This window comes from Callorhinus ursinus, unplaced genomic scaffold, assembly GCF_003265705.2.
Source record: "Callorhinus ursinus isolate GAN/ISIS: 27379988/994484 unplaced genomic scaffold, GSC_fseal_2.0 scaffold3, whole genome shotgun sequence".
In the NCBI taxonomy this organism is placed as follows: Eukaryota; Metazoa; Chordata; class Mammalia; order Carnivora; family Otariidae; genus Callorhinus; species Callorhinus ursinus.
This window is the reverse complement of record NW_027397065.1, coordinates 68,523,724-68,547,774: the sequence shown is the minus strand read 5'-3', so window position 1 is coordinate 68,547,774 and position 24,051 is coordinate 68,523,724. Positions and strand designations below refer to the sequence as shown.

Genomic DNA, 24,051 nt, shown 5'->3' with positions numbered 1-24,051 from the left:
ATAAAACAGTGCATACATATTTTCCCCATATATAGCTATTCCAAAAACTGGTAATAAATTGATAAAGAAGATACTATTTCTCAAAATCTGCTAGTCTTCCGTCAATTTCAGTGTTGAAAACTCTGTCCTCCTTTGGTTTCTAAGACAACTCTCAGTTTTCTTTGAATTCTCTGAACTCCTTAAATAGTTCTCCAGTTCCTACTCTGCTCTGGGCACTGCTCTAGGTACTGTGGGTCCCCATTTTCTCCATTTAAGTGATTCTCTCCCTAATGTTTTTCTCCCTTCACTGGACCTTCTCTTCCTAGACAATTGAACCGGAAATCTAAGTTGTCAATCCAGATCTTTCCCTTCCCAGGCTTTCCTTGATCACCCTCAGCTTTAATATATCAGGAACTTGGGATCTTCCCCAAATCCTGTTCTTCTCCTCTTCTACCAGTTTGTGACTGCACCAGCTAACCATTCTCCTCAATTCAACCAGTGATCTTTGTTAAACATGATTTAGGTTGGAACATTTCCCTGCTTAAAATCCAGTGGTAGATTCTCACTGTCTTAGAACAAATCCCAAATCCTCGCCATGGTCAGCCCATCCTTCCACAGTCCAGACTCTGAATCTCTCCCCAACCTCATTTTCTCTCTCTCTTTTCCCACCTCACTAACTGCAGCCACACTACCCAGTTTTTGATTCTGGGTATTGATTTTTAAAACAAAGTAGATAACAGAAAACTAGACAAAAACCCTACTCATGCACAGGAACACCTGCGTACACATTAAAGTTCTAAGGTTCTAAAAATTTGAGTTAAAATGTGACAATTACTATACAAACTTGATACAAATTACATATAAGAGAAACTTTATTGGTGATTCTCAAACTCATGCAACTTGTCTAATGGGTTTACCGTTAGGACCTCAATTGTAAAGAATTAATTTCCCAGAATATTTTGCTTAATACTGAGTTATAGATATGCAAATATGTGTTACAAGTAGAAAAAATTCATGTAACAGAAATTCTGGGACTAGTTTTAGGATGTGGGAATAACAAATACAAGGAAAACCTTTCTAGCATTGTATGGGGACAGATGGTAGCTACACTTGTGAGCATAGCATACATGTAGACTTGTCAAATCATTACACTGGACACCTGAAACTAAGGTAACTGTGTGTCAACTATATTTCATTTTAAAAAGAAAAGAAAACCATTCTAAATTCTACTCTGCATTTTTAGGTATTCTGTTGATCGACACACAGATATGGACAGAATATTCAACATTGATTCTGGAAATGGTTCAATTTTTACGTCGAAACTTCTTGACCGAGAAACACTGCTGTGGCACAACATTACAGTGATCGCAACAGAGATCAGTAAGTCTAACCTCACACCACAGCTGTCCCCAGTTGACGGAGTATGGAGTGAGTGTCCCGGCAAGGGCTGGTGAAGCGAGGCTGAAATTCATCACCATGTACTGATATCCTACTCGATACATATTGAGGGAAAGAGCCCTGTAATGATTTGCAGTAATGTTTCTTCTGGGCATGTGTTAATGCATTCACAAATGCGGAGGCACCTGTGGATGATCTGTAGTTCAGAAATAATAAAATGAGAATGCATCTCTCAAATGAGGTTGAATTGGTACATATTGGATTTGATTCCAAAAAGCTTTAGCAATCAGAACATAACAGAAGCAGCTGAAAAACATGGGCTCATGGTTGGAATTGGGAGGGGAGGGGAATCAAGTACATTAAAAAATGTAGGCATTACTTAGAAATCTTTCAGATATCTATCCTCCAGCTTTCTATAGAATTTCTAGTTCAAAATCATTACAGAAGTAAGAGATATAAATTTTAGCTTTTCCACTGTACACCAAAGTGAGCAATCCAAACCACCAAGTAATCAATAAGATGTTGAGAGCAGATTTTATGGAAGTCCCCATGAAATTGAAGGCAAAGAAAAATAGTGCCAAATGAATGCTTCAAATAAAATGATTATACACAGTGAAAATTGTGTAATGTAAACACAATGTGCAGGCCTAAGTACATGAAAGAAAAAGTATTTTTAAAATAACATTTAAATGCTTAAAAATAGGCCTCCAAATTATAGCTCATTTTTTAGTTTTTGTTTTTGATTTTAAAAGTTCAGATATTTTTAGCTCTGTTGGGTATCTAATGTGAAATATTCCATATCTAATGGTATATTACAGTAGTATTCTTTGTCAACCTAACTCATGAGATTTGAAATGGCTGAAGAATATTGAGTAGAATAATAAATAACCAATATGGGCAAAATGAAGCATTGCTTTGTGCGAGCATTAGGAACTCCTAATTACAAATCTGTTAGGTAGGAATTTGCTCTCCAGAATTTATGCGCAGGGACTAATGCAGATACCAATGACAGAGCATACTTAAAGCTTTAAAATTACAAAATTATTTTTCCCACTGAAAAGGACCATTTTTTATAACATCATGAAATTTTATGTTTTACTGAAGTAGTCATTTCATGTGTTTTTTAAGCTTTGTGCCTAAAAATTTTTTTAAGACTTAATGTTTCTGTGATATATTTGAAAGTACTAGTGATAAAGACCTTTTAAAACTTCATCTTCGAAACAAGATGAAACTAGAGAGGGAGACAAACCATAAGAGACTCTTAATCTCAAGAAACAAACTGAGGGTTGCTGGAGTGGAGGGGGGGATGGGGTGGCTGGGTGATGGACACTGGGGAGGGTATGTGCTATGGTGAGTGCTGTGAATTGTGTAAGACTGATGAATTACCGACCTGTACCTCTGAAACAAATAATACATTATATGTTAATTAAAAAATTTAAAAAAAACTTCATCTTCGGCAACTCCAACTTTGGAATAATGTGAGCAACATTTTAGATGCAAAGGAGCTTAAGAATCTTATTGTCTAAACTTCTTAACTATCTTTGATGCAACAGAAGCCCAGAGCTTACATAAAACCAGCCCACTCCCATTCCGGGGCCTTGGCACTTGCTGTTCCCTTTATCTGGAGAGCTGGAAATATTCACATGGCTTAATTCTTCTCTTTATTCATGTCTCTGTCCAAATGGCATCTCATCAGATGAGAATGAGCGGTCATCCCACTCAAAGTAGCACCTCCACCTCTCTCCCATCCCTTTCCCTCTTTAACTTCTCCATAGCATTTACCATCTGATGCATTATCTATTTATGTGTTTACAGTTTATCTGCCCCCAGTAGAATAAAGCTCCAGGATGCCGGATCTGTGTTATATCCCCCATGTGTCCCAGCACCCCAAAGAGTGGCTAGCACGTATTAGAAATGAGATGCTCACTAAATATTTATGATGTGAACAAACAGATATATAAGTGAAGTGAATGAGGAGCGCAGAGCTCAGAGATTCCAACTCCTGATTCTTAGACCGAGAATCTGTCTTCCACACTGCCCAAAATACTCATTCACCTCCAGTCTTCCAACACGGATGCTGCTCTGTCATTATCCTGGATGAACAGCCTGGGCTTTGGAATCAGACAGACCCAAGTTGAAATCTAGGCTCTACTTCTTACTTATCATCTCTGTGAAGGTGGACAAATTACCTAACTTATCTGTGCCTCGGTTTCCTCATCTCTATAGTAGGGGCGATAGCTGTATTTACCTCAAAAGTTTGTAAGGATTAAATAAGATAATATAGCAAAGTGCTGAGCACTACATCTGGCTTGTATTCAGCACAAAAACTAAAGAGCTAAAACCAAAACAACCATTGATTTCCTTCACATTTCCTTCGATCTTTCTTTTGTACAATTTTCCCCATCTCCTTGCTTCTTTGGCTTCTCTTAAAACCTGCCTCTAGACTGCCTTTCTTGGATAGCTTTTCTTTATTTTGTGTGACTCTGGGGTTCGCTATCCAGTTGTACTCTACCCACACAAGTAGCTTTGTCTCATAGGTATCTCCAAAAGATGTATCCAACTCCAGAAGTACCAATCTAATTCTTTTTGGTGACTAAGTTGTACATAATGCCCTGTGGTACTTAGAGCAGCCTTGGGGAATCTGTGTATGAATGAGAAAGGAGTGAGTGACAATTGTCTAAAGGGGATTGGCGATCAATACATAAATGCCTATTTCTTTCTTTTTGGCATGTTGCAGATAATCCAAAGCAAAGCAGCCGAGTCCCTCTATATATTAAAGTTCTAGATGTCAATGACAATGCCCCAGAATTTGCTGAATTTTATGAAACCTTTGTCTGCGAAAAAGCAAAAGCAGATCAGGTGAGTTTCGTAAGAAAGCAAATTAATTCAGTCAGATTAATTTAGATCTTCTAATACACAGAGCTGAGGGCGAGTTTTTGAATTATCTATGAAGTATATGCTAACAAAATTAATACTATAAATAAGAACCAGAATGAATGTTTAACTTGCATAAGAGAACAAACAGTTTTTAAGAACTGGAAGTTCATCATTCTCAGAGACTGATGCTGATTCAAATCAGTCTTAAGTTTTCATTAAAATAGATTAGTCACAGCTTTATTGGAAAAAATCTTAATTGGTGAGCTTACTTTTAATTACCGTATATACTGGAAAGCAATAACCAGAACATATTTTACAACTGTCTATAATTCATAGTTTCACTTATTTATATTGCCCATCTGTACAAGTAATACAAATTCGTGAATGTTTTCCTGTTTTACACATTTGTCCCTACCTGAAATAGGTCTTTTCTGCCAGTGATATAAAAATTATGTTACCGTTTGTCAAAATAGAAGTGCACTGTTAAAATACATGTTAAAGCAGGAAGCTGAAGTTGTATTTTATGTACAAACTTTCTTGTTAGCTTTTAGGCAAGTCGATGGCTTATGTACATGTCAAGACTGCGTTTCTAAACAGGCTGTGTCCAAAGAGTGCCTGATTTTTTTAGTTGAAATGTTTTCGTAGATCATTGTGGTATTTTATAGCTTTGTATCTAGGGCAGTGTTTCCCAACCCATGTGATTTTGCCCCCAGGGGACATTTGGCAATGTTTGGGGACATTTTTGATTGTCACAAAGAGTAGTGTGCTATGGGTGTATAGGGGGAGGAGGCCAGGCTTGCTGCTAAATATCCTACAGTGCCCAGTGGGGTTAGCCCTATAACAAAGTATCATTCCTGGCTCTATTTCCAACCCATTAGTTCATTGCATAAAGTAGATTCATTGTAAATTTTCTAGAGGCTATTGTTTTTAAATTAAAATTAGAAATCAGGGGCACCTGGGTGGTTCAGTCATTAAGCGTCTGCCTTCCGCTTAGGTCATGATCCCAGGGTCCTGGGATCGAGCCCCACATCGGGCTCCCTGCTCAGCAGGAGGCCTGCTTCTCCCACTCCCCCTGCTTGTGTTCCGTCTCTCTCTGTCAAATAAATAAATAAATAAAATTAAAAAAAAAAGATGCGTTAAAAAATAAACATAAAAAAATAAAGAAAATTAGAAATCATGTAGTCAAGCAATTTACTACAAAACCGTAAGGAACACTTTTGAGTTAGCTGAACTTCATAGCAGCTTTACGGTTTTGATTTTAGTTGATTCAGACCCTACGAGCCATTGACAAAGATGACCCTTACAGCGGGCACCAATTCTCCTTCTCTTTGGCCCCGGAAGCAGCCAGTGGTTCAAACTTTACCATTCAAGACAACAAAGGTAAATGAGCCCAAGTTATCTTCTGTCTATAAATTGATAGCTTTCTCTCTTGCTCTCTCTCTGTTAGCATCACAATTTTTCCAATCCACGATGTGGTATGCACATGACATTCACCACTTTGTTTTCGGGTTGCAGATAACACGGCAGGAATCTTAACTCGGAAAAATGGCTACAACAGACACGAGATGAGCACCTACCTCCTGCCCGTGGTGATTTCAGACAACGACTACCCAGTCCAGAGCAGCACAGGGACAGTGACTGTCCGGGTCTGTGCATGTGACCACCACGGCAACATGCAGTCCTGCCACGCGGAGGCCCTCGTGCACCCCACGGGCCTGAGCACAGGGGCCCTGATCGCCATCCTTCTGTGCATCGTGACCCTACTAGGTAAACTGCTTCTCCCTGCCTCCTATCTCCCCATGCTGAGGGGCACACACTGTTACTGTGACACCCTAGATTTATCCGCCTCTCCCGGTAAGGCATACAGCCCAATCTAGGTGAGCAGAGTTATATGCTGAGGATCTGTGTTGTTCAACCATGAACTAGTCTTGGCTTGAAAACAGCTTTGGAGAATGAACGGATGTGAAACTGGCCCATGTCTTCATCTACTCCGGGAATCAGTCCACCCAAAGCATCTCTCATCTATCAGATAGGGAATGAATCCCAGGGGGACTGGAGGGCACTCTCAATGTGCCCTTTCCATTTCATTTGTTGTTTCCCGTTTAACCTGGCAAACATTGTTAAATTTTAAAGAGAGAAAGTCATCCGGCACAGAGGGTGTGCTGAGGGCCCTTTCTATGAAGGTAAAGTTTAAAGATCAATGGGAAAGTGGAAAGAGAAATGTGATGACTTTTTCCCTCTCATACGGGGAAATGAAAAGTGATGAAATTTTCTTCCACCCAGCCAACTTGCTTTGGGCTACCCCTTTGAATCACTAACTTCTTAGCCTTGCGCCCCAACTGCCACGTACACAATGTCTATTATTTCTCAGACTCTCAATAATTATCAACTTCTGTGACTAAGGAAATAAATCTGGAACCGAAAAGAAATGAATGCAATCAAGGTGAAAATTGAGGTCTAGCAATGATTCAAATGAAATTTTTGTCCCCATCCCATGAATTAAGCACACAGGTTAAGCTCAAAATGCTCAACAGACCGTTGACTGTTGTGAACTAAGAAATCAAATGTTAGTTAATTCAGTTCTTCCAAAAGTCAAAGTAAGCTTGCTACACAAGGGGGAAGAAAATGAAGAAGTTAAGCGTCAACCTGGATTGCCCAGGGGGGTGGGGAGGGGAATCTTTTTAAAAATTACAATATAGCGTTGAGAAGAATATAGAGTAAAAGACCTACATTTTTCCAAGAAGAGAATGCCTAGGGATCCCTGCTTAAGAGTTTCACATTCCATATCAATTTTGCTAATTATAACAGAAGTCTTTTAACTACAGAACTGTGATTCTCTTTGTCAACGAAGATTTGGGGAAAGTATTTTAAGATATGAAGATAAATAAAAGCCGACAGTATGCAAAGACAAATCAGTGTTTCTAATGGGGTGAGTCTGTAAAAATTGTTTTGGAAGAGAAGGATACAAATATTCTTTTTGATTAGGGGGGAAAAGGTTATTTTTAGAAGGGCTGAATTGGCAAGGCTGTAGTCAGGGAGAATTCCACGGACTCTTCCATGGTCTATAGAAGGAGAGCTCTCATCTCAAAGAGGTGATTCTTCCTTTCCTTCATCATCTACCCATTTTCTCTCCCTCCCCCCCACCACAGCTTTTTTCCTCCTCACCAACTCCCTTTATCCTCTCTTCATCACTTCCTTCCTCCAATAAATTTGCTGTTTCCTCGGGACTCTTAACTTGTCTCCTTGCTCCTTACATCTGGTCTAGTGTCTTTGGAATTCTGTACCTAATTAAAAAAGGAGCTCAATGGGACTGATCCTTTACTAGGCTAACACCGTAGGCTACACACTGGCCAGGATGCCTCACAACTGTTCTTCTCCTTTAACCCTCAGAACCATCTGGTATATATTTGTCTGCATCTCAAATAAGAAAACCAAGGCTCCAAGAAGTGCAGTCCTGTAGACACGTCGCACAGCTAACAGGTGGTAGAACAAAGTTCTAAACCCAGGTCTTCCACCCCCTGAGCCTTGGTGCTTCCACACTGCACTCTACCTTCTTTGTGAGCTCATAGAAGGCAGGGCAATGTCCAGGCTGAAAGAGAGCTTGAACTGCAAATGAGACCATCGAAGAAGGTGGAAGCAAACCTGAGATTTATAAGAGAAAAGCCACACCAATGTGGGAGGAAATCTGCAGTCAATAAAGTGGATCCTGTGGCATCTTTGTTTTATTTACAAAAATAAAACCACAGTGAAAACAACCACGACATCTCGTGTCTCTATGGTGCTTTAGAGTCTACGAAACTTCCACATTTATGAACGCATTCCTGATGACAACACTGGGCACTGTGTTATTGCTTCTCTTTCACGGAAAGAAACAGACTTAAAAGGGTCAAATCCTTTAAGTGAGCCTAGGCAGGCCGATTTCAAATGCTTTGCTACCTTCTAGCTTTATGATGGGATTTGAGAGCAAATTGGTCCAAGCATCCCTCTTCCCCCCGCCCCCCCCACCAAAATCTCTCTGCTGTCCTTTGGCCTCAGGGGGTAGAGAAAAGGGAAGAGGTCAGTTACTGGGAAGAAAGCTATTACTTTCTCAGAATGTGTTTTTTTGTTCCACGTGCTCAGAACTCACATCTTCAGTCGATAAAAGTTAGCTTTGAGAAAGATTTCCCTTCTAGAATTTCTGTTCAGATGTACATTGAGCTAAAAAGAAAAGATACAGGCAGTTGTAGCTGTAGGAGAATGAGGCAGTGAAGAAATGCCTTTGAATTACCCAATGTGCCCTCTCTTCTAGGTATTGCACTTTCAGGTGTGCAAAGGACCAAAACAAAAGATACAGATCACTTAAACTGGGGCAGAATTAGGTAGTGATAAATGCCTGCTCTCTTGCCTTAAATGATGGCACGAACTGTGGTACATAAAGGTTGAATGATTTGGGAGACATTCGTCTTGATTCTATTCATTATCCCCAGAGGCCATCCTTAGTTACAATCCTCTGTTTCGCAAATCCTTGCCATTGGTCACACTGGAATCCAGCATAAAGGGTAGATTATGAACATCCCTCTGCCCAGAGCCCTGCAATTTTCCACCCACCAGCACCTCAGGGTAAAGTGAGGACATACAGAAGCCTCCAGGCCCCACATGACATGGCCTTTCCCTACTCCCTTCCCGTCCTGGCGGGGCTCCCTCAGGTCCAGCCGTAGGATCTCCTGGCTGTTTGTCACACACTCTAGGCACCCTCCCATCCCAGGGCCTTTCTTCTAGCTCTGTCCTCTTCCCCCGACAGCTCCTTGGCTGACTCCCCACACCTTTGCTCAACTGTCACTTCCTCAATGAGGCACTCTCCTCCTACAAAGCATACACAGCCTCTCAATCACACATGGAAGTGCTCTTCACCCTCCTCCCTCTGCTCTACTCTTTGTTCACACTGTACATACCACCTTCTAATAATTTCCTTATTTATGCTACACACTGTTTGTTTTCAGGCTCCATCCACCACCACCACCACCACTCCTGCCCACCTCCTGATTAATGTTTTGCACCGATAGTGCCTAGAACAGGACCTGGCACAGACAGAGTAGGCACTACATAAATATTTCATAAATGAATAAATACATCAACGCCCCGAATGGCTGAGACTAAAGAGGCATGAGGATGCTCTTTGGCAGCAAGAGAGAATGTGTACAATCACACAACCACACACTTGAAATGGCAGCAGTGGACAGCCTTTAGAAGTAGTCTATAACCCAAACATGCTTGGTGATTAAAAGGGTTGGCTTTTCAGTCTGACCTGGATTTCAATTGTTTGCATATGTGACATCTCTAAACCTCAATTTCCTCTATGAGAAATGGTTACTATATTATATAATACATATAATATATATACATTATAAAATGAAGGTCCCTACTTTGTAGGGCTGCTGTGATAATTAAATGAAATTCAGTATGTAAAGCACTTGCCACAGTGCTTGGCATATAGAACTCTCTCAATAGATAATCAATTATTAATAACACTATTAACACCTGAAAATTTAATATATAGATATCTGGGTATGCATATATCCGTCATTATATAGGTAGATATACATAGTCACCAAAAGCCGTTATTCTGTAATCCTTACCACAATATTTCAATCTTTATGGCTCATAAAGTCTGGACCATGTTACGGATGAGAAAATAAAAACACGTTACTAGTACTTCCTCTAGTAAACACCCCTGGACCAACCCAGTTCAACAATGCATTTTCTGCCCCGGATGGCGTTTCCTCTCTAATCTGTCACTGTGTTTTTATTTTCCCACCCATATGTCCATTCAGAGATGTGTCTCTCTAGAAGTAGCCAGCTGTGTTCGACCCAGTCAGCTGTGAAGAAGCATCAGGAGCTCGTTAAACACAATTCTTGCTTTGCCTCTAATTTGAGTTAAGGAGGAAAAATCCAAAGAACGAACATTCCAGGCAACAAACTTACAGAATATGAACCTTTGAAATAATTTTTTCAAGTTCCCTCTTAAATGTGTTTATTTTGTTTAGCTCAAACAGAAATAAGCCGGTGCGTGTCTTATAACCTGCCCCCTTTTAAATGGGCTGATCTTTAAGTCCAGAATGGCTTTCTGAATTGTATCTGGGCCTCTCCAGGTATTATCTGTAATCGTATTTCTTCTATGTAGAAAGGTATGCAGACATTCACATCTCTACTTTGGGTTTCAAACGAATTTTACACTTCTCCCAGGGAAGAAAAAAGAAAAGAAGAAGGCATAGTGCAAAAGTTATTTTAGCTGTGGAGTTATGCAAACCTTCAACACATCCCGAAGGTGCCAGCCTTGTGCTTATAAGCAGTTTCAGAGCATTTTAGGTGTTCAGCATAATTTGCACTCTTATTGCTGCACTCTCGCTGTTTGAGCTTTTTTTATTATTATTTTTTCCTTACCTTGAAAACAAGTTTGCCGTTTCAAAGCAAAAGGGAACTACTGACAAAATATGAAGGTGTTTTATCCTCTACTTAAATCGTAACTCTCTTTCAAATATTTACTCCGGTTTTTTTTGGCGGGGGGGGGGGGGGGGTCCTGGTTTGATCATGCAGGGAGGCAAGCGCAACCTCAAAGCAATAAAAGTTGAGTCTGCAGTTTCCTAGAGAAGTTTTAAAACTTCACATTGGAGCACAGTGTGTCTTGCTGACATTAATTGGGCAGCGAATTAACTTTCCCTTCCCCATTCTGCTTTGTTTCTGCTTCCAGTGACAGTGGTGTTGTTTGCAGCTTTGAGGCGGCAGCGGAAAAAAGAACCTTTGATCATCTCCAAAGAGGACATCAGAGACAACATTGTCAGTTATAACGACGAAGGTGGTGGTGAGGAGGACACCCAGGCCTTCGATATCGGCACCCTGAGGAACCCCGAAGCCATAGAGGACAGCAAATTACGCAGGGACATCGTGCCCGAGGCCCTTTTTCTACCCCGACGGACTCCCGCAACTCGCGACAACACCGACGTCCGGGATTTCATTAACCAAAGGTTAAAGGAGAATGACACGGACCCCACCGCCCCGCCCTACGACTCCTTGGCCACCTACGCCTACGAGGGCACCGGCTCGGTGGCCGATTCGCTGAGCTCGCTGGAGTCGGTGACCACGGATGGAGACCAAGACTACGACTACCTTAGTGACTGGGGCCCCCGGTTCAAAAAGCTCGCAGACATGTACGGAGGCGTGGACAGTGACAAAGACTCCTAATGCCTTGCCTTTTGCCTTTTGCCTTTTCCAGTACGACACCGAAAATAGGTGAAGTGGCTCTTTCTTTCTACGTTATCCACCGCTCCGTGAAGGGTTCTCTGTTCTACCCGTTCCAAACGTCAATGGCTGCAGCCGGTGTGGATCCAATGTTAGAGACTTTTTTCTAGTACACTTTTATGAGCTTCCAAGAGGCAAATGTTTATTTTTTAGCGCATCCAGTTAACCATGTCAGCCAGCCCAACAGGCCCCGTGCTGGAGGAGAGCGCCAGGAGTGGTATTTTCCCTCGTTCTCTTAGGGCAAGTTCCGAATGGGCTCAGTTTCCCTGGCCTGGTCTCCCTGCTACACTCCATTGACTCAGGTCAGCTGGTCGCTCTGGCTGTACATTTCACATGCTAATGGGATGAGGGAGGGACTGTGCTTTAATGATAAAAAATATATATAGTTTTAGTAAGAGAAGTGAGGGAGGAACACCTGTGAAGTTGGTCCTGGTATATCAGCTCACAAGGAGATAATGAACTATATAGATGGGTGTGTATTATGGGTGTGTCGCAAAGAATTTAAAATGGCATTTGCCCATCCTTTTTGTTCTTCAAGAACTTTATCCGGCACCAATGACTATTCAAATCATCAAATCCACCAACGTTTTAAGATTCTTGTTCCTCTTTTGGACTAGAAGCAAATTAAATGGTAACGTTGGAAAACAACAAACAAAATGTAATACCTCATTCCTTGCCACTAACTCATAATTTGTTATATATTAAACCTGTGAAAGTTTGCCCTTGTACCATATAAAGAGAAAGGGAAAATAGCTAAAGATGTTGAAAAAGGAAATATTTAGCCTATTTTAAAGTTCGGGTCACCAAATGTACCACAGATCACTTAAAATTATTTCAACCATCAGTAAGCTAATTATAAAAAAGTCTAATTGTTTAAAATTCTTGAAGGAACTTTTCTGAGACAAATTTTAACTCCTTGACTGTAGTTGTTGTCAGTATTATTCTAATATACTTGAAAGTAGCAGCGTGAAGTACAATAACTCATACTCTTCAGAGACTTCGTACACAATTAAGTTGCATTAGTAAAGATAGATTAAATAAAACTCAAATCCCGCCCTCAGAGTTTAATGGGGAAATGACAGCCAGCCACACTTGAACTTGAAACCCTGTCCTTCACATCTGGAAACATCTATATATTTATATGACATGATAGATATAGATATATTGTTGAGATCATAGTGAAAAACTACATAGTACATGTTTGGAAGACGCTTACGAAGGGAGAAATGTGATTCCCTTCAATAAGAGTGTTTAAGATTGTATTAAAATGATAGTTGACTTTCAAAAGCATTAATAGTTTTTCATTGTTTTTAACTCTGTTGCTATGGCAACCTTGCCATCTTTGTCTTTGAACTAATGATAAAGTGATGGTCTCAAACTACAACGGAAAAGTAATGTACAAGCCATCCAATCTATTATTTCTCTAATTATGCAATTAGCATCATAGTTATTTTCCAGAGGACCCAACTGAACAGAACTAATCCTTTTGGTAGGTTCAAATCATTTATTTCATATGGCTGTTCTAATGATTTGTATCATTAGAATCTTACATTGTGCAGTCATCAGAAATTTCCAAAGTACTGTAATGAAAACATCGTTGTTTTGAAAACTTAAAAAAAAAAAAGCAAACCCAGGCTCTGTGTATATACATATACATATATATATAAATATATATTATGTACTTAAGAATATTCTGACTTCAATTATTAGTCTTAGGGATTTATTTTCAATTAATGTTAATTTTCTACAGATAATGTTATTTCCATTTGGGGCTACTGTCATATTAGTACATACTTTCTATTTGGAAACATACAGTTGTTAAGTTTTAAATAGGTGTATTACCCAGGAAGTAAAGATGGCACGTTTAAAATAAGAGAAATGTAGTCTTTTGGGTTACCCAATTAGAGTGAAAAAGTTTTATATCCATATTCTTCCTTGTGTTTCCGAATGGTTTCCTATTTTGTAATGGACTTCCCTGTGTACTAACAAGTGTTTCATGTTTTCAGGGTTTTCTTTTGTTAGTTCTTCATACATACACACACATACACACACACACACACACACACAGGAATGCAAACAAAATACTACAGGAGAGTTTCACTTAAAATGAATATCATAGTCACAGTTAAATGTTGAAAAAAAGATAGCTTAGTAAAGTTAATTAGTAAGAACTAGTTATTTATAGCAATAGAACACCACCTTAATCACATGACTTACTGTAAAATCAAAGAGCTCTCTGTCCTTATGTTTCACATCATGTAATAAATTGTATCAAGAAAGATAGTCCTGTAAAAAGAAAGATATCATGAGAAGTCTTCCTTTTGAACTTTTGGGTTAATTGGAATGTCTGAGGGTCGACACTAGCAACTTCCAATGTTTAAGGGTAAGGTTTATTCTCTCCTCATAAGTGAAAGTAAGTAGTTCTGTAGTGGAACATTTGAGATATAATTGGCAGGGTATATTAATCCCACCTTGAAGGTGGTACAGTGAGCCAAGAACAAGTTAATATGACTAAATATTGAAATTACTGCTTAATCTCTTACCACAAAACCTGATGATAAAGTGAATCTCTAAGAAATTGGATAATTTAAGACTAGAGCTGAATATTTAGTACTAGGGTCCTGTAAGTATTTTACTATAATTAATACTCCCTGATGTCATGGAAATAATGAGAGCCATACTTCCATGATTCCATGTGGGTCTCACTTCCTTCCCACCAAGATATCGCGTCAAGGACCCCAGTCAACATGAATGATTACTGGAGAAAAAAACTAGTTTTCAGCTCAGTTTTCACCAAGTCTCTGTCATGATATTAGATGTTAGTGACAAGAAGGATGGAAGGAAAATGGGAAGAGGTAAAATTTAATATTTGCTTTAGTCACTATGAAACTAAAATTCCTTAATTATAACCAGATCACTTTTGTGGATTGCTTCAAGGACTTTGGGGCCCTTCTGAAATTTTTTCCCCCTCCATTCAAAGGGGAGAGTTTCTTCAAACCACCAAGATGCTCCCTAAGTAAGCTGGGATTTTTAAAATGTTAAACTATTGTACATAAGTTTACAACCCCTTCACTTCATAGCCACTTTCTGCTAAAAGGAATAAACATTTGTCCCCAAATAAAAAATGAAATCAAATGGGAGAGAAGAATAGATGGTTCCATGGAACCATAAGACAGGGGCTCTGGGCACAGTAAATAAATGCTTTTTACGGAGCTTTCTTAGCTTTACAGTTTAGTTGTGTGAAGGGAGTTTCAGATACAAATTGACTCCATTTTCAAATAAAACAAAACCTGGCAATTCAATTTTAACTCATTAAAAAAAAATTCTGGCTTAGTGTTCATTTTGAGCTCCAAAAATGTTGTACAAAAATTTCTTAAAAGTTGAATCTCTATTTTAGAAGCATCCAAAATTTACAAATCCAAATTAACTTTAGAAAGTTTCCATTACTTTCATTTCTAAGTGCATAAATATTAGATACCCTAATTTGCTGAGCAATACCTTCCATCAAATGCTTTGCCTTGCAATGGGTATTTCATTGGAGATAAATGTATAAACTATGAATTAAGAATTCCTCAATGCTACATACTTGAGGACCATAAAAGTATGCAGCTGAAAAGGAAGAACAGAGTTGGTTCTTGGCCCAAACTAAGTACTTAAATCAGACACACGTAAATTCATTTTCCCCAGGAACCAAACCACCAAATCAATTATCTTACCCTAGTCACTAGTTTTAAAGCAACGTAATTACTTGGGAAGAACACTCTAGAAAGTCATGATCCCCGCACTATTTTGAAAGGTGTCCTCTAAAAAGGATCGTTTTTAGTGTAATTTCATTTTTATGATTTCGTCTAGATGAAATCTTTTTTGAATTGTGACAGGGAATTAAATAGTCAAGCATTTATGTTTAACACTAAAACCCAGCCCCCTCTATCAGATTGTAAGAGTGGAAAGATTAAGACTTAGTGTATGGATCTTCAGGAAGACGAACTATTGTCCAAAGTCTGACAAGCAACTTTCTTTTCCAGAGAATACAGAATTACAGTATGGCCTCCTTAAAAGTTCAGTGGCTATTATGTTTGCAGCATTTTTAATCTCCCTTTGGCATCTTTATGGAATAGTTTTCTAAAGGGGCAATTTTCTACTAAAAAACATCAGACCCTGATCATGTTCAGTGTGCAGAGGAATACCCTCTTAGAAAGGAAATACATTGACTCACACACTTGTTAAAAGTTAATAAAGAGATAGCTCATTTTTAAAGCCAGAAGTTTATGGTCTCTGCATCATCAATTTAATCTCAGCAATGCTGAGACAATCTTTAATCTACTCCCCATTTTGTAATACCTTATTTATGATGCATTTTCATTTTTTAATTTGGGGGGAATGTTAGCCCAACAGAGCCAGCAGATGAAAGTGCCAAAAGGAGGTCAAATGGAAACAAAGCCTATTACCCACTGTATATCAGACAGGACCAAGGCACTTAGCCTGAGAGCCACTGGGTTATTAGATTAATTTCAAAAGAGCTTTTACAAGTTGCTTAATTCCAGTTTTTTTTTTAAACCCATGGACCACAAATTCAAATTTCTCTTCAAATGGGGTTAATTTGACAAATGAGGCATGGATCTAGTGTTGTGGAAAAAGCATTCCGCTATAATGAGATCTTGGTCTTTCTTGCGAGACTATGTTATTTATGTAAATATGTCTAGAGGCACCTTCTATAAGTTTTTAGTTTTCTATGATCTATTAGTTTAGTGTTTATTAAGGAATCAAATGTATAGAATTGCTAAGGCATTCAGGGAGAATGCTGTGTAGCAAACCAACCGATCTGCTCAGAAGAAACGTAGGAACGCTTCAAAACCACCGTATTGTTTTGTTTGTGATTCTTTTCATTGCTTTGAAAGTAAACTGCCTAAGAATAGGCCTTATAATAAATGCTACGTGCGTCTTCAGTAGTACCAAGCTAAGACAAGTTGGCATTCTCCTACTGTGATTTGTGATTTTAAACCCAGAAAATAAAAGCTTTTTGGTATTGATTGTTTTTAATTAAAAATACTCCCAAGTATAAATTGAAGCTGATGCCACCCTTGAAGATTTGCTGGCTGTAATGCTCAGTCATATGGTTTTTCTCAGTTATCGCCTGTTATCTCTGGCAATGAGAACACCTGATAGAAACAACCACTGCTCAGCTTTCATCAATATTTCTAGTTGGGTAGATTTTCATAACTTCACAGTTTACATGAGACAGTTTCCTGTATTCGAAGGAGAGGTAAGGATTACCTTACAGCTCAGTGTGGCCGGGCCTTTTGTGGTAGTCAAATGGCAAAGCCATGCTCCTTGAAACGGCTTCTTTTATTTTCCTTTGTTTTCTTAGACATATACATTTGAAAAGAATGCAATTTAAAAAGTGATTTCTCACAAAGAGTTAAATATGCCTTTTGCAAATCAATTTTTGTAACAAGTTATTTATATGATATTACTTAATAAACTGTTTTTTTCTAACTCGTTTTTTCAATTCTCTCAAACTATTGTTTTTAATCAGAGATTTTAAAAAAATGTACATGCTCATATACACTTTATCTTTCCAAATCTGCTGTTTGAACCTCTCAAACAGCTAACTAAAGCCAACTTGTTATACAATAATTAGCTTGTAAACAATAGTTTCTCCCAGCCAGCATTATACATCATTGGTGCTGCCCTGAAGACTTCTTACTGCTGGGGCATCAAGAATTTTACTGTTATTTATGGAATTGCTGTATTAAGAAGAAAGCTGTTTTTCCTCATGGTAATTGCTTTAGATAAAAAAAGACAGTTCTATATTTTTGTCCATCCCAAATCTCCATCCTTTATTTCACTCCCATAGAAAAAAAGTGTCTATGGATCTCTGATTCAAAAAAGAAAAAGAAAAAGAGCCAGACCAGAGGGAAATAAGGATAAAATCCTTCCAGCATTCTGATACTATGAGTAAATAAAATGTTTTTAGCATATTCAGAGCTATAATATTTCATATGCCTGTTCTCTTTTAAGCTGCCTATTTCTACAGAGGCTATATCATAATTTTTTAACTGAGAGAATTCATAGCTTTGCAAAGGAGATTTTTCATTTATTCACTCATTTGTTCAAGTAGTGGGCAATCCAATGTGTGCCATGAAATATCCGAGAGTAAGCCAAATAGACACATCTTCCCTTCTCTCCAGAAGCTCATGGTCCAGGAGGAAGGGCTGCCATAAACTCCTAGCTATAGTGTCCACCAGAAGGTTGGGGCGGGGGGAGATGCCTTCAAAGAGATAGAGATTCAAGTGTTCATAGGAAGGGGAAACTGTTTCTGCCAGGTGGAGGAGGGTGTGGGAGGTTTAGGAATTGGTAGGATTGAGATAAAGGGAGATAAGAAATCAAAAAGAATAGCAGGGGAAAGAAAGAAGAGAGAGGGATGTTTAAGCAATGCCCCTCATCTCAGCAGAGGTTCCCTGAAGAGGACTATGCTTGGAAAAGACACACAGTACCAGAACACAGAGGGTCACTAATACCATAGCAGCTGATTTTTGTTGTTTTTTGTGGGGTTTCTGCCATTGGGTTTAAAGTTAACTTAGTGGAAACCAGAAACCCATGGGAAGGAATGATGGTATTAGAAACATGTTTTTGAAAGATATGTCCATTGCACGGTAGTATGCACGGTGTGCTAGAGCTAAACCCCTCTCCTGTGTCCCCAGCTCTTCGTGACCCCAAGGCAAGCAGAGTCAGCAGGATCTAGGAGACTTCCCTGACCTAATGGTAGAACAGGCAGGAAGAGCAATGTGCTGTCTCAAGGACCCAGCTCAGGAAGCAGTTTCCTGCAAACGTTTAGACAGGCTAAGCCATTTCCCATCACCAAAACACACCACTTCCGTAACAGTTATTAGTGGGTATTAGGGTAATTCATTCTAGCTGATGCAACAGACAAAACCCAAAATCTCCATAAAGTTTGCCTCACTCTTATGGTGCTCAGGGTGGTTGCGAGCCTTTCTCCTTGTCGCCATGCCATTTGGAGCACACTGCCTCCAAGGTTTAATGTCGCAAGGGAGGAAAGTTTGCTAGGTGATCATAGGAGATGTTTCTAAGGGGGCAGGGCCTACTCATTGCTATACCACTTCTCCTCACATCTCATTGGCCAGAACTCAGTCGTATGGCCCCACACTAACTGGACAGAGGCTGGGAGATGTAGACAGACAAATACATGTGTATCTGGTGATACACTCTGGTGAGTGTCACTTACATGTAAGATAGACTTAATATGTATCTGCCACTTATAGGTTCAGTCTCTGTCAATCTGGCAAAATCGTTCCCAAATCCTTAGAGTTTTAGTCTTCATAATAAGCCACATCTCATAATCATCATGAGGTTGTTATCAAAAGAGCAAGTAGGAAATCATCCACAAATTCAACCTTCAACCTGAAAACCCCTTTAAAAGCAGTTTGTCTACCATCCCTGATCTCAATGCCCATGGTAGATATTTCTAATCAACTGACTCACAGATCTCCCAGATATAACCTTAGAACTCCTAACAGGGATGCCCCACCAGCCATCAATAATAGAATAATATTGAGCCATTTGCTATCCCAAACCTAAGAGATTAAGTTTTCCGGTGAAAGACTAGTTTTCTTTCATTCTAAGTTTTGTTGACTACCCACCACTGACATTTGGCAAGAGCATTCCAATCCTGAGATTGTAAAAAAATGTGGAATAATTAAGGAAGCTAAAAGGCTCAGCTGCCATTATAATTAGCCCACATCTTTATTTCATAAATCTCAATCAACAAGCATGTGTCTCTTTCTTTGAACAGTTCGGATATTAGTTTCAGCTTGAGGGATGCATCTTCCCTCAGTGATACCCCTGAACTTCTGCATTTATTCTGCAAAAATCATTTGAGAACCTATGATGGGCCAGGCACGAATCAAGGTGATAGGGATATAGGGGTAAAAAGACAGTTACACTCTCTGCTCCATACATACCCTTCCCTCAAGGACTGCCATGACTTAATCTCCCATTATTAATCTTAGTTTGCCTGACTAAACATTTTGTACTGAATGACACCCTGATTCTTTAGATCGCTTTCCTAGGATTCATATTCTTGAATTCAATACTTTTCTAAATACGCTATGAATAGATATGGCTCTTTAAAAGAAGTAGACTGTCTCCTACTTCTGTCTATAATATACTTATTCCTTTTTTTAAATGTCTCTCTTGACATATTAGATCATCTGTATTGCTTCCTGAGCCATTTAGTCTCAAAAACTAAACTTTTAATGGCAAATATGCCTTGTTTGCACATTGGTAAGAAAATGTCTCCTTATAGTCAGTAAAGGATAGGTTTTATTAAAGCTTTTAACTTTGCTTAGCTGCCTGATAATAATGCCTTACTTTTATATAGCCCTTCAGAAATAACTGTTATATATGTGACTTAATATAACTCTTACAAAAGGCCTGCACAATAGGCTATATCATTCCCATTACACAAACAAACAAAGTGGGGTCATTTGTCCTGAGGTCCCATCACAGGAATTAGAATCACTTTTTTAACCTGGGCGCTGCAAGCCTGCCACTGAACCCTACATTTTCCTCTTTGCATACATAGTCCAATCTCATCCGTTTGAGAGAAATATTTATTGGGAGGGAAAAAGGATTCTTTCTTCCTTTATACAAATTCAGATGAGGTTGGATTCTGCTGATGGCTATAGCCTCCAAGGCCTTCCTATCTATAAGATCAGTCCAAATGCTCTGTGAAGAAAAAAAAAAAAAGCCTGAGAGAGCAAAAACTGCGCCTATCGACCCTAATTTATCCAACTGATTTCAATTGTAAAATTAGAACAGTGTTCCCAAAGAAAAGTATTCCCAAGAAATAGAAAATTCCACTCAAGACAGCAAGGGCTGTAAGTTGTCTATGTGATAATAATCTTGACAATATCAGTATTTCGGACATCAAATTGTGGTAAACCCTCTGTAGGGTAGCAATGCCCTATAACAGGACAGGGAGAAGGCAAGGAATGAGGACTTTCTGTCGCTCCTTAAGCAATTCAGATTCCATAACTGAGGCAGGAGCTGAGGAGGAAGGAGGGGGACCTGCTCGGGCCGCGAGCACCCATTAAATCCTGGTACCCTCCTCAGTAACATGGTGTCCTCTGTGATATCCCCAGAAAAATCCAACTGCCCAGTGAGGTGGTGTCTGTGTGGCGGAGCACTCAGTAGCTACAAATCTTTGCTTGTAAACTACAAGTAATGTATGTTCCATATTTTTCTATAACTGAGCTTAATTTCTGTTTTGAACCTTGATTCCTGTGAGCAACAGAAAGTCAACTTTAGTCATTTGGGGTTTCTTCCACAAGCCCTCCTGAGATTACAGCGAATTCTAAGAGGCTGAGGGGACATAAAGAGTTGGGGTAACAGGAAGAGGGGGCAGTCAGAGCTTAAAGCCAACCTGCTCAGGGAGCTGGGAAGAGTGGATGGAATGCAGAAAAAAACAGGGGAATTCTCTTAGCCCTCCCCATTGGTCCTCCTACCCATCACAAAATGGGGAGGCTGAAGTTTATTGATCAGAAACATTTCTTTGTTATTGTCATTATTTCTCATTCTCAGGTCAGAATCAAAAGCTTAAGAAAGACACCTGATTCCCTCCTGACTTACGGCTGCAGCAGAGATTCAGAAAGAGCTGAAAGTTGCCTCAGAATGTCACTATTTCAAATTTAATGCAAATTTATAACGCTGTTTTCTTTTGCTTTACTGTCTCAAGCATTACAGAAAGTATTCATTGATACTATTAAAATATATTAAATAATATGTTAAGCCTGAGCCAGTCTTCAGTGATTTCTGAACATCCACATGATGAGAACTTGCCTACCTACTTGATACATAAAATACGTTTTTTTCTTTATCATAAATCAAGAAGATCATGACAAAGCGTTCTTTGATTTGTGAATACATTTACATGAAAAATCTCGCAAAGTTACAAAAATTAAACCACCATTGAATATATATTTAACAAATAATTTATATTGAAAACAATAAACATGTTAAATCCAAACTGTTTGGTTCCCTTTGGATCCAAAGAAATGTATCTACCTTAAAAGAATTTGACAAAACGACACCAAAATTCAAATGATAGCTCTCGGGTGAGAAAGGCTGAGAGGCTGATTGATTTTGGCATTAAGACTTAAGCTGGGGCTTCAAACGAGCACTGGAACATACAGCAAAGTCACAGGGATGCTTCTCTAAAATGCAAATTCCCCGGTCCCACTCCAGAAACAAGGAGGGCTATTTTATGTACTGCATTGGCCTCAGGCCATTCCAAACTCTGGAGGCTCCATCTTTAAATGAAACATATTAAAATGTACCCACACTTTATGGGGTAAAATGAATCAAGTTGCAGTTTACTAGTTTACAAAATATTGTTATATACACCATTAGACTTTTATTGTTTGGTTTTTTTGTTTTTTGTTTTATGGGTTTTTTTTTTTTTTTGCAATTTTCTTCTGTATTTTGAAGTCTCCCTTTTTAAAATGTGGACTTTGGGGGGCTATAGCTCGTCTGAGAGCAAACAGGTACTGTGGGTATTGTGCCTAATGTACCAAAGACATCCTAAAGTGAAGATGGGATTTGGGAATCTGCATTTACAGCAAGTTCCCCAGCAATTTTTATACAGACCAGAATTCGAGACAGACGTGAAGCTACTTTAGTAACAAAGGCAAAGGCATGCTCGAGGAACTGGAGGTATATCAGTCTGACTTAGCACAGAAGGCTCTGGAAAGGATGAAGAGAGATGTAAGTTCTAATATTCTTGCACATGCCTTCCAATTTTCCTTTACCTACTGGATTCGAAGTGTGTACTTATCTAAACAAATGATAAAGGGATTAACACAGGTGCCCTCCCTAGAAAAGTTTGCAAGTTTCCAGTTAAAATACCAGGAGTAGTTCATACATATCTATTTAAAACCTCAGGTGAAGCTCTCCACTCCCCCCACCTTTTTTCCAGAACTTTTCTGGCTACTTTCCCTGCATGTGTCAGTCAATAAGTAAATAACTGAAATCCCTCTAGAGTTGATTCACCAGTCTTCCCAAGCATTTGCTTCTATTTCTCTCTTCTTAAAGTCAGCTGTTATTCTATGAGCCTCAGCTGGGGAGCGCCTCCTCTCCCAGGGCTCAATCAGAGTTCCACTTCAATTAGCTTAATTGGAAGAAGACACAACCAAATTTCCAATTAAAGTTCTAAAGGAGCTATTAGAACAGCTATTTTTGTCTTTTCAGAGCAAGCTCTCCTAATAGTCATTTTTTAAAAGGTAAAAATCCTTAAAGGAGAAAAGGTGAGCATAATCAGATCAATTACCACTGCTAATCATTCCTGGAAGTAGAGTTGGGTCTTTTCACTTAAGTAATTTGGAAGTAAACCACCTGTTCACTCTTTTATTAATTTTAATTATTACTAAATTAATATATGTATGCTGTCTAAAATGCCAAATAATTCTAGAAAGCTTAAAGCAAAAACTTACCACTCGATCCCATTCCCTTACCCAGAGGTAATCCCTTTCCACCTTCCCAGATAGTTCTTCTAGTATTTACTTCCTCATTGCTAAATAATGCTCACATTAGTTTAAATCATAAGCAACGGTCATTTCTGTGGGTAAAAAGTGGTTAATAAAAACCTCAGATGGTTCAAACTAATGCTACTATTTGTTGGGTTTACAGTTTTGAACATCATCTACTGACTTCCTGCTATGGAGAATAAAAATTTAGATTTACAACAACACCCTCAGTGTATACACGTGCACTCACACACATATGCTCACTTCTCCCCCATCCTTCCAATACAGTTATAGTACAATTAGTACTTAAGAGTTCACATTTACCCTATGTATATATTGCTTACAGATGAGCCTATCATATACTATAACTTAACTTTCTCATTCAACTTTTTTCCTGAAATTCGTAATGCCCTCTTTTTTTTAAACTTGCTTAATGTTCTACAGTCTTGTCATAACTCCGTCACAAACTTCCCGACGTGGTTCTAAAATTCATCTCAACCATGTAAGGTAATCTCCAGTAGCTTTCTGTTGCTTGCAATAGCACTCCAGAAATTCTCCGTCTCTCTGATGTCATGAATAATTTCTTAAAACATTTTCTTCTACTTTCGGCTGCTCACCTCTATTTTTTCTGAATTTCATTTCAATGTTTGCTTTGGTCTTTTTCATCCACACTAAAAGTCTTCCTCAAATGTCTAGTGATTATTAGCTGTCTGTTCATACTTAATAGTGAGGTCCTGAAAAGCGAATTAGAAGCTCTGTGTGTCAGCTGGTGGGCCTCACCATAGGGTCACTGAAGGACACTGTGGTTTCACTGGAGCTCCTAGAGGTCAGCATTTGTAAATCTTTTGTCTTGGATCAGTTTCCACTGAGACAATACTCGACCTCTTCCCTGGACCCAACCCTGGCTGCCAATATTCAGAGAGTTTTGCATGGGGAAGGAATTGGGAGGATCCCAATGTTTCTAATCCAGATTTTTCAC

The 24,051-nt window shown here is 39.0% G+C and overlaps 1 protein-coding gene across 3 annotated transcripts in view; it reads left to right on the top strand.

Moving 5' to 3' along the window:
- CDH6 (cadherin 6) overlaps positions 1–16,987 on the top strand; it is a 132,069-nt gene extending 115,082 nt beyond the window's left edge. For 2 of the 3 annotated variants that reach the window (XM_025866672.2, XM_073891065.1), the window contains exons 8-12: positions 1,223–1,359; positions 4,115–4,236; positions 5,517–5,634; positions 5,770–6,021; positions 10,982–16,987. In XM_025866672.2, the coding sequence (XP_025722457.1) occupies positions 1,223–1,359; positions 4,115–4,236; positions 5,517–5,634; positions 5,770–6,021; positions 10,982–11,472 (1,120 nt within the window). In that variant the 3' untranslated portion in view covers positions 11,473–16,987. Of the gene's footprint in view, positions 1–1,222; positions 1,360–4,114; positions 4,237–5,516; positions 5,635–5,769; positions 6,022–7,644; positions 8,005–10,981 lie in introns of those variants that run through there. The other variant, XM_073891066.1, reaches the window with a different exon arrangement.
- The last annotated feature ends 7,064 nt before the right edge of the window (positions 16,988–24,051 follow it).